An 11,842-nucleotide genomic window follows, 5' to 3' on the forward strand; every position below is an offset into this window, starting at 1 on the left:
CGGTAAAACCTAAATGCTATGTGAAGCAACATAAATACTTATCCTTGACATACGTTAAAATTTTTAAAAGGTCCCAAGGGCCTTAAATTAAAGTTGTAAATCAGTAGAAGTGTATGACAGGGGTTCTTTCTTAAAAAAAAACAAAAAAAAAACACGGTATCCTTAATATTCACTTAATGAGTCAACTTTTTGGTGCACTCAAACAGTGGGTAAATCACCATTGCTTATAAACGGGATGGCTGCAATTTACGAGGCATTTTTAGAACATTGTTTAGAATGATAATTTAAATTTATCTTGAAACATTATATCATTAAAAAGTCATTTCGACATTCACAAAGAGAAAAACAGACAGTAAACAACAGCATTATTACGCGAAACTTTTTTTTTTTTTTTTACATAATCGGGGGTTATTTTATATTCTACCGGGGCAGTATAACAATTAACATATTCATATTAATGGAATCAAAGGTCTCTTATTTAATTGTATAAGATAATAATTTTCTCTGAAAATTGCCAATATGATTACTTGAAGTGCTTGTTACTTACAAGAAAAATGATGGCTATTAGACACTACCATGATGAACTCAGTGTTTGGATAGTGGTATTTAAAAGTCCAATATCGATATGCGACTATGTCACACAACACTAGCTAATATTAAATTGATGTTTCTAAAAAAGGAAAATCTGAGTTTATATATATGCATGCTATACATCGACCTTCGCGTGACCATGGGTGTGGTGGAAATTTTTGTCTTCTATAGATGATTACTAACAATTTTAACAGTTTCCAGCAATAAAATTTCATATGCAATTATGCTTACGTTTAAATAATATGATTGTACATCAATGAATTTGTTATAAAGTATATATAATCATGGGACTTATTTTAGCAACAGTATATCTTATAAATTGTGTGTATAATGATAGAATTTATTCTAAAATGAACATGGAAAATTATGTGGATGCGTGTGAATACGGGAGTATATGGTAGCTACGCACCTGAAAGTTATTAAAGACAAATCAACACTAAAGCGGTATCTAAAGCGATTGAAATTAAGATGGAAACAGTTTTCAGACTTAAACAATGGTTCAACTTTTATTTTGAGTGACCTTCGTCATTCCGGACAACGCCATGGGTTAAGAAGACAGAGTTCTTGCTCGTCCATATTAAATGTGGTTTCCGGAATGAAAATATGGCTTCCGAGAGCTCAAACAATGCAATATATAAAAAAATTCGCGTAATAACGCCAAAGTTTCGCAAAATTAAGCGATTTTTTTTTCTTCTTCCGAAATAGCCCTATCGGCTTTCGTAGAGAATATATTACTCTAGCACTCAAAACATCTTTATATTGTAACTGGAACTTTACATGTATTTGCTACTTTTTGTAATGTTATTTATACGCTTGAGAAAATAATAAACTTTGTTGTGATAAATATGTTTTTGATACCGTTTTGGATCAAGAACGGAACCCTGCAACACATCTTATAAATCATGTTTTGAAAATTAACATGCGTACCACCAAATTCAATGACTAATAGTGATCAAAACGACTAGACCCACATAATATTATTATGTAGATGACGAACAATAAGATTGCTCAAAAACTCGCAAGACAACACTTACTTTACATATTGGGTATCGTACCGAATACCATTGGCTAGCGAAGTTGGGACGTACAATGTAAGTAGCTTCTAGAATTTAGAATTACAGGGACCTGAGAATGGGTTATATTTGGATATAACCTTAGTGTCTATCAGTTATTCTTGGACGTACTTATGTTTATATAGATTAGACATCGGAAAAACAATATGTTTTACATGCATGACTAATCTTCGAGTTCAACGATGTATATTAATGTTTAAGACTACCTAATTGGTTGCAAATCTTTCATTTAAACCAATAAAACACCTCGAATATTAGAAATTTTATATAGATACGTTTTTATTTGCAATAATGATGTTTACAATTGTTTTAATATTACATGTAAAGCAACATGAGTTGATATAGACAGAAGATGATTACAGTTTCACATGAATGCCTTTCATCGATAACGTTCCAGCGGTTGTTTTCTCATCTTTTTACAGAATTCTGGACTGTCATTGTTGTGTCATCTGGAAGAAAATCTGGAAGAGAATGAAAAGCTAACCACACGTCAAAGTAATGGTTTCAGAGAGTCATAATAATTCCATTGGGTGACCAGAACATTATCGTCTTGTATGATTTTATTTTTCCTCTTTAATTTCATAAAACTAAAATCTTATCTTCATGGTTATTTGTGGCTTACGTAGTACTTGGAAAACGAAAACATTAGCAGGCGATTTTAATAAGATTGTTAAGATAAAGAGGCACATAATTGTATATATTTTAGCAGTTCGACTATAGTGGCCTGATTGAAGAAATCTACAATGAGTAACCGAATACTGTTCCCAATCATTTTCTTAAAGTTTCAGTCAAATCCTTACTTTAATAAGTTTTAAATAGCGCCAAAGTCTTAGTGTTTAGTAATAGTCGGTACTATGAAAGCAGCCAAGAGTCTTTACTAGTAAAAGTCCCCAGCATTTGTTAGCCTTGACTTAGAGTCATTATGCCACCAGGATTTTTGTTGGCTTAAATATAACTCTATCAGCCCATACATGAAAATCAATGTTTCTGATAGGATTCATGTTTTAATGTATATCATAATTACCAAAGTTCTTTGATTGAAATAGATGTATTATAATTGTATCATAATTGATCAATGGGTATAAATATTGATTGTTCTTTATCCTAAATAAGCAGAAATTAAGCTAAGTATATAAAGAACTATAATTACTCATTTTGGAGAATTTATAGGTGCGAATGGATTATTCGCTTAATATCTTATTGTATTCTTGTTCGAAGAACTATTCTCTCATAGAATTACAAGATATTCCATATATTAAGCATAGTGTGTAACTTTTCATTGGTTCATGATCAGTTTGATCATTTTCTCTTCTAAATGTAAATTAAGTCTTCAGTTACCAAATTTAGATTTTTTACACATTTTGTTTACAGATCATTTTAAATTAGTTAATAGCCAATTATTGTATAGTTTGGTATATCTAATATTAAATTTTAACAATTTATGGTGCTAATGATGTTAATATTCTCATTTGAGTTTGTAAATGATGAAATAAAATACATTAAGCTACATAAATTGAAGATATATTTATAAATAAGAAGTTTCCTTTATTAGTGTAATTAAAGCTGAATTCCAGTATAGATATATTTTATAACTTATCGATAAAGGTCAAAGTTTATAGATTACACTTTAAGATACTAAATTACTTTATTATTCTAATTATTTCCACCATTATTATTGTTTCTATTATCATTAATTACTCTCTCATTACCCCTCTCATTGTCAAGTGAGTTCTACCATATAATTTATTGTTCTGCTAATTGTCCCCCCAAAATATTAAAGTAAATTATCAAGTGTTCAGTGTGTAGTAAACCTTTTATTGTAAATTGTACTGCCTGTTATTTCTTGGATGTGCTGTAAACTTATAAGTGTAACTTTAATATTTAAATTTTATTGTATGTGCATTTGAATTGTCACTCTTGACCAAGACCAATAAAGAGGAAACATCTAAAGAAACAGCTCTCTTTATCATATTTACAGAACGACAAAACCCGATGAAACACCCCACAAACCCAACCCCTAAAAAATGACGTTGCATTTTGAAACGTCGCTAATGATTTTCTGATACGAAAGAGTTGCTTAATAAAACTGAAATTTCGAAAGATCTTATGTTACTGGGGTATAACACAAAATTCCAAACGCATCTTAATTATAAACTGCTTCTCGTTTTATTTGGAGTACACTCTGGGTTTTGTGTTATATCTCCATAAGACATAGTATATTTAAATCTACATTAAGTTAATCCTTCAATAAAATTGACCCCAAATACCAGAAACGTTACTACGGCATCATATCAAGAAGTTCAAGATGGATTTTTTCTTTACGTGTACTTGAGGATGGACATGCAAAAAATGTAAAAGATGAGACAAAAGCGCTGTTAAAAAACCCAGAAAAGTATTGTATTTTTATTAAATATTTATGAAACATTAGAAGTACCTTTGACTAATTCCATTGATATTCTATCGTCCTCCAGGTACAAGTATCCTGTATCATCTGTTTGATGTTTGTATTTGACACCTGCCTTGAGCTTGAGAACGTCCTGGGGTGACGAAGGCATTGCAGCTGGCATTAACGAACACCTAAAACATTACAGTAAAGATCATTTTTCTCCCGCAGACACATGTTTCTAGGAGCCCGATGTAGACCACCATTGAGAAATCCACATGTTACCTCGATACCATTCTATAGCGTACGGAGGATTTGTAGTCATTTGTTAAAGGAAGTGTATCGCCATTTACTTCTAATTTTTATATACTAATATCGCGGATTTGCTTACAAAGCGTTGTATCGTTCAAAAGTTAAAATTACTCACACCTTCATCGTCTTTAAGGACCCCACTACACTGAATCTTACAATCGATTTCACTTTGATGGTCATCCAACCTTTCGCCAAGTTTTCTATGAGAGATATCTGAAAACATGTCAGTTGTTTTTTATGAAGGCAAGAGTGTAATTGATTATAGATGATCAATTAACGTAATCTAGAGTTAAAGTTTGATTTACATTGTATAAATAATGATAGAGAACAATAGAGAATAGAACCGAGTGTTCAGTATGAGCATGTACTACGTGTTCTAGCTCTGATCATCGACATTACCCGCCATGCAAATCTAGGTCGAATATGAAGTAACCATTTAAATTTGGTAATGACAATACATGTAATTAAAATATTTTATTAAAAACAATAATGAAGTTAGTGCAAAAAGGAAAATAACCAGTTTTGAATTAGAAATTTGAACTTTTCACTTGTCATGCTTGTCCCCGAAATAGACCTTATGTAGTGAGGTAGTAATCATCCTACAATGTATGAACGCATAAACTTACATGACATTGGTATAGGTATATATATTTTCGTGGGGATGTAAATTCGTTGATTTTGGTCAAAAAACGAAATCCACGAAAATTAAACACCCACGAAAATTAATGATTTCACAGTAAGCCTGTTTTGTACGGGTTACCATACGAGAGGAACCATACATACCCGTTACTTGAGCAGGTTCTCTATAAACCATTTGATGGCGTTCTTCCTCTGGTACGCATTTTTCTCCGAATTTTGTCCTTGTATCATGGTCATCTTTTCTTCCTGTGTTTCCATTTTCCCACATCTAGAATAACAAAACAGACACAAAAACATGATTGTTATTTATTCTTTGAAATAATACAATTTGACATCCAGTGTTAAAACATTACCCAAACGAACGAACCAATATTTATTATCATTATTGCATATCGTGCATGCATAGACTGATTATACAAGGCTTTTAAAATCCTATATATAAAACCGATTACCATCAAGCATTTGAAATGACCATGTGTATCATGCAGCTGCTGTACGATCGTATATGGTTGTTCAAATTAAGTTTTCAAATTACTCACAAACACACTGTCTTCAACGTCCACATTGTTCTGAACATCGCCATCAATTTTGCATTGATTATCACCCAGTCTTTTTCCTAGCTTTCCTGGAAAGTTAGCCAAATCATGTCATTTAGTGTTTCATATAAACCACATAAGACTATGTAAATGCTACTGTTGGTAAGTGGTATGCATCATAAAACTATAACTGCTTACATTTTGCATATAGAAGACACACGAGAAAGTTCTGATTTTGTTTTCGAAACATAAAGTAATCACCAATCCTAGCCGATTGTTGGTGTTCCCAATGGCCTTTCAGGTATTTTCCCGCGTCTGGTATCTCCTCGCCTGCTGGTCTAGTGTCCTTGACATCCTTTGGTCTGTCGCTCTTCTGTGGTTCCCACATCTAGATAACAAAACATCAGAGGCATTACTACCAACACCATCGGGATAAGATATGAACCCAGAGACGAAGATCAGAAGTTCAATCTATCTCTTTTACTGAGCTACAAGAATAAGCTCAGCCGAATTCTCGAGGGAATATACACACAAGTCGAGTTCTCTAGGGAATATACACGCAAGTCGAGTACTCGAGGGAATATACACGCAAGTCGAGTTCTCGAGGGAATACACACGCAAGTCGAATTCTCGAGGGAATATACACGCAAGTCGAGAACTATCCTTGTCTTATGTTTCGCCTATAGGCCTACCGAAAGTATATATTTATGTACCATGTTAATTGGAGGAAGTAGAAAAGGGAATCAATTGGTTCGACTTTTTTTGCCTGGAGGATCTGCACATTATGCAATGAAGAAAAGATTTGAGGCAATCGTTTTCATTTAAACCATCTCACATAAGCTATGATGGCCAGGACAGTTTGATTGATAGGTTTCAGAATTAAGCAACAATTGGGAGGAGATGGAGAAATTTGTTTGGTAAAATAAGTTTGAACTCGATGACATTTTGTTTAGAATAAGACGTTTACTAAAGTATATAAGTTCAATGAGACGATCGAGAGGTATTTTTATAACAATGTCGTAGTTCACACATATTTATCACAGGGAGTTGGCACAAATTTCCAACCAACGGTTAATATATTTATATATATGTTTTATGCTATATATAATACATGTAGATAATGACCGTTGGTTGGAAAGTCCCTGTGATATTAATAGCCTATCACCAGGTCAAGATCAGCATCACTCACGGCATCATTATAGTCAGCGTCGTCGTCATAGTTGTTATGGAACTCTATTTCTTCATTGTTATCCTCATCAAAGAGGTTGTCGCTGAGTTTTGCTGGAAAATCATATAAATAGAAAAGTAATATGCACTTCTAGTGGAATTTTCTATTAAAGATGCTCCACCCCCGACAGAGCATAAATGATATTCATCATTTGAACAATAATTGGTGTTAATCGTGTATAAATATGTCTAGATAGCACAAAAATAATATAAAATAATTCATTTTGCCTTTGGTGCATGCATAATCAGTGCTTCATTCCATATAGGATATAGTGCCACCCAATTTTTTCGGGATGCAATTAATTATTTTTAATATTTTTTAACTTGAAGTAAAATTAGAAGCTCAAACTTTTCAAAGGTGGTAATGGTGTAAAGTAAGTAACTTTTGTAACTGAAGAAAAATCCTAAAATCTTCTGCTTCTGTTTTTGATAGTGAAAAAAATACCATTTGTCAGCAGTGGAGCATCTTTAAGATTTAAACGGACAAATATGAGATGTAGATTTATTAATGAAATCCTATAACTAGTAATTCATACAACAACTCATCCATTGTGGAGAGTGATACTTATTGATAGAAATTAAAGCTATAGACATGTTATAGGGTTATCAATTTCAGTCCTAGTGTGTATCAATGGTGTGTACAATTTTGAATCCCCACCCTATAAGAATGTTTCCATTGCATTATGAGTGCTATCCCATGCTTAGTTTAAGAGAAGAAGTCGTTTAAATGGAAATAGCCAAATTGACCCCTTTTGGCTCCGCCCCTCAGGCCCCTGGGGGGTCAGCCCCATCATTTGTACAATTTTCAGTAAGTAGCCCATAAGGATGCCACAGTCAAATTTTGTTAAAATTCGACCAGCGGTTATGGAGAAGAAGTCGATTGTTGACGGACGGACGACGGACGGACGACGGACGCCGGACGCCACGGTATGGCATAAGCTCACCTTGGTCCTTCAGACCAGGTGAGCTAAAAATTAATGAGGATATTGATCTAGCATTAAACATATACAAAGATGTATATTAATTATATTGTTTATGTATACGATAAAAATATACGATCTTTAACGATACGGAAAAATAAAAATATGCGTTTGAATGTGTGCATTTTATTTTGATGAAAGCCTTACACAAAAAAGATATGCTAATGATTTGATATTCTTCTGAGATGTACGAATAATACCAGTTTCAGGAAGCTCTCCATATGCCTTCAGATTCCTAGCCTCGTCTGGTGTGTATTTTTGTATAACGTCCGCCTTCATATCTTGAAACTCCCTTAACCCAAGTAGAATGATGTCGCCAGTATTTATCCAAACCTAAACAAATGATGAGCTAAATTTTGTTGTTGAAGGAGGAAGGCCAGTTGTACTTTCAGTTTTCATCACCCACCATGGGGACTCGCTTGCAGATTATTAACGATATTATGTATATTTAAAAAAAAAATAACAAAACCCCCTCAAAATATATGTCGCAATGGTTAACATTAAAACAAGTTGCACACTATGGTTTTCAAATAACAGTCGTAAATTCATTTTTATGTGAGTTGACTGTATATCCTCCATACCTTTTTCCTTAGCTTTCCACGAATATGACACATCCTCTTCACTCCATCAAAGCACAGAGCTTCCAATCGTCCATTTCCCAACATCCGTGTAACCTGTGCGTATTCTGTATCAAACATTGTAGATGTTTATGAGTAAGTTTATTACATTTTTAAATTGGTTAGTTACATAGTATTACGCTGTTATCAATTTCAATCTCAAACCTGCTGATACACATCGCTACCGAAAATGGAACACTCTTAAAATATATGATACAGAATTTTCAGTTTATAATCTAAACTAACAATAACTGTCATGAACAAAACAATTAGGTGCTGAATATTAACTGTGTAAATTTTCGGGTCCTTTAAAAAACAAATCCAGGAAACGAAATCCTGTTACAACCGTAAAACATCATATATTCAAAAACGAAAAATATTGCTTAATGGAATATTTGTGGCAGATAAGTGAAAAAAGAACTTTCCTTAAATTTTCATCATGACATTTTAAAAGCAAATCTTAATAAGGAGGTGTTCCAATTTGGATACTCGAATCTGCTGAAACACCATGGTTGGACCGGTTATGCTTCAAAGCTCTGTATTTATAAATATATGCGCTGCTGACAAGAAAACAAATCATGAAATTTAAATGACGGCGTTTATTTGTGAAATGTTGAATTCAAGCATTCGGTTGAATTTTTTTTTATATAATTATATTCAAAAAGTGTTCCAATTTGGGTAGCGTCACGTTTTAGGTTGTAACCACACAAATTTTCCAACAAACCGAGCATACGGTGAGACTTCATTGGTTACACGTGAAAAAAACAAGAACTTAACAAATTTTTATAATACTCTATTGCCATTTGGTGATTATTACAATGCATGTAATAAATTCATTTTAGGATTGGAAATCTCTACTAGTTAATTGGCTGTAATCAGGGAGTGTCATTTGATACCGCTAATAAACTGTTAAATCCTGTCTCTATAAAGTACATTTATATTGCATCGGTAGGCCTGAATTTGTATCGATAGGACTTTCAAGCTTTTAAAACGTCGTTAATTATACTACACGTAAATGGTATAGTTTTATATAGGATATGAAGTGTAATGATATAATTTTGAGTCAATAGCTATATACAATGTGCTTTACGTTTGTTATAAAATATATTGTTTGTCTGCCAATATACGAAAGATTACTTTTCTTACACAGAATCTGAAAAGCCTGAATGGTTATAAGCATGTACTTGTTCCGAAAACAGCAAAAACAGCAGACCTTTATTCAAAATGTCAGAATGTTGACAGTCTACCTTGATTGGTGTAATTCAAATACAGCTACACGCAGAACAAAGTCTAAAATAAAAGCTTGATGTGAAAACAAACATAATCGATACGTTTTACCCTCGACGTTAAAGTGATAGATTAGGAACCTTTTAGAATGTTTACTACCTTGTCCATGCTCTCTAAATACCAGTTCTCTCTTTTCATTTTCATTCTCATTTTTACCCCTCCTCCTGTTTTTACCTCCCTTTCCTGTAAAAGAATACAATGATTTACGTTATTAGTTTCTAGATAGTTATTCCTCCAATAATCATTGTTAAATTACTGAACACGTATTGCTATTTTTGTATACTAGTATAGCCCAATACCATTAACCATTTCAATACAAATTCGCAAAATTGATTGGCATTTTTTTCAATTTTAGTGATGATTATTGTGATTAGCGGAAATAAGCATTCGCAAATTTACTTGGCTGGGGATATTACTGAAAGTACATCGCACGCGACATGAATTTGATTTTACAGTACATTATTTGTATATCAATACCTTTGTTTTTCGGCATGGCTCGACCTTTTTAACAACCAGTGTGAAAAGTAATCTTCTATTGTAAGCTCAAACAATGTCTCGTATTTATATTCATTTGCTGCTCACATACATGCACCAATGCCCGGAAGTCGCCGATGGGAAATCGATATTCATGACAAACTTCCTTGTTGTTCATCAAAAGTACTGATACACATACAGTCAATAAGACTTAAAAAATATTCTGATACGTGAACAGAAAATAACATAAAATATCATAGATAAGTCAAACTTTGTTCCGAAATATTTTAACTCGAGAAATGTCTATGTAAGATATTATTCCTGACCAAATACATGTAGAATATTATCAAACAAAATGTTAAGAAATATGCTTTGGTGGAAACGACAATATTCATGACCCAATTTTTACCCGTAACCCAACTCATGCGACTCTAGGATGTAATCATCTTAAGCAGATCCACATGCAATGCTAACATCAATATCAAATGGTTGAAAGTATTTTGATCTAGGTAGACATGAGATAAAGATCCCAAATTTAGTCGCCTTTACAATAATAGAGTGGGACATTAGGTCATTAAGTACAATTCTAACATTTTGACATCTTCAGTATAGGTGTTGCTTAGAATTCTCTCATAAAAAGAAATAAAAAAAAAATAAAAAAATGAAATCATCTGAAGCAGACCGTGACAAAATCCACAGGCAATACTCAACCTCAATCTCAAGTTATCAAATCGTGGTAAAATTAAGGTTTCTGCAAAGTTTTCATGCTAAAATAGAACATATGCTTAACTACTGTGACATACTACTTTTTCGCCTGTTATCTGAACTGAAATATAGATTTGTAGGCGAAAACCGAGAAAAATATCATTACTACTCTAATATCTAATTACAACTTAAAGATGCTCCACCGCTGACAAATGGTATTTTTTCACTATCAAAAATAGGAGCAGACGATTTAGTATTTTTCTTGAGCTACAGAAGTTACTTACTTTACACCATTACTACCATTGAAAAGGTTTAGCTTCTAATTTTACTTCAAGTTAAAAATATGAAAAATAATTAATTGCATCCCGAAAAAATTCCGTGGCACTATATCTTATATGGAATGAAGTAATGATTGTGCATGCACCAAAGGCAAAAGAAATTATTTTATGTTATTTTTTGCGTTAATTAGGCATATATATTCACGATTAAACACCAATTATTGTTCAAATGATGAATATCATTTATGCTCTGTCGGCGGTGGAGTATCTTTAAAATGAAAACCTAAATGTTCATCCTTTGGCCCTTCATATTACCATGGGCCCAGCAAAATATTTGATGTTCTGAATTGTTTTCGATTGCAGGCATTACAACCCGGAGCATATCTGAGAACAAAAGTCACAGAGACACAATACATAAAGCAGAAAAGAGTTGACTTAGAAAAGTATCTACATAGTCATTTCAATAAATTTCAAGAACTGCCCGCTCGACATCGGTAAGAACCAATGATTTTCCTTGGAAAGTTAACTATTCTTAATGTAGTATTGTAAACAACATGACCAAGTTTTACTGCAAAACATGTCAGCACTGATGGTTTTTACGAAGTTACATTATACTATAGGAACATATGAAATGCAAGTACAAGTAAAACAAAGACAAACAATCACCCTTGCTAATAGCAACGCCCTTCTTACTACAATTAAAATACAATATTTCATTTAACCAATGCTGTATGCTGTCA

At 32.9% G+C, this 11,842-nt stretch overlaps 1 protein-coding gene across 2 annotated transcripts; it reads right to left on the reverse strand.

Annotated features, from left to right (window-relative positions):
- Positions 1–29: 29 nt before the first annotated feature.
- On the reverse strand, positions 30–10,244 carry LOC138323678 (uncharacterized). 2 transcript variants are annotated; one of them, XM_069268468.1, is made up of 11 exons: positions 10,123–10,244; positions 9,745–9,828; positions 8,323–8,426; positions 7,942–8,074; positions 6,724–6,815; positions 5,796–5,922; positions 5,538–5,623; positions 5,143–5,266; positions 4,475–4,572; positions 4,099–4,241; positions 30–2,113 (listed from the first exon to the last, which is right to left on the reverse strand). In XM_069268468.1, the coding sequence occupies exons 1-10, from the start codon at positions 10,136–10,138 to the stop codon at positions 4,152–4,154; spliced, it is 954 nt and encodes a 317-aa protein (XP_069124569.1). In that variant the 5' UTR covers positions 10,139–10,244; the 3' UTR covers positions 30–2,113; positions 4,099–4,151. The 2 variants fall into 2 exon arrangements, with proteins under 2 accessions (XP_069124569.1, XP_069124560.1); XM_069268459.1 differs by having other exon boundaries at positions 30–2,125.
- Between the last annotated feature and the right edge of the window lie 1,598 nt (positions 10,245–11,842).

This window comes from Argopecten irradians, chromosome 1, assembly GCF_041381155.1.
Source record: "Argopecten irradians isolate NY chromosome 1, Ai_NY, whole genome shotgun sequence".
In the NCBI taxonomy this organism is placed as follows: domain Eukaryota; kingdom Metazoa; phylum Mollusca; class Bivalvia; order Pectinida; family Pectinidae; genus Argopecten; species Argopecten irradians.

Excerpts from the sequence above, each read along its gene's own strand:
- LOC138323678 (XM_069268468.1), bottom strand. Across the intron at positions 5,923-6,723 it reads ACGCTGACTATAATGATGCC|ATGTGGGAACCACAGAAGAG; the intron begins GTGAGTGATGCT and ends TTTGTTATCTAG. Across the intron at positions 4,242-4,474 it reads TCCTTAAAGACGATGAAGGT|GTGTTCGTTAATGCCAGCTG; the intron begins GTGAGTAATTTT and ends GTAATGTTTTAG.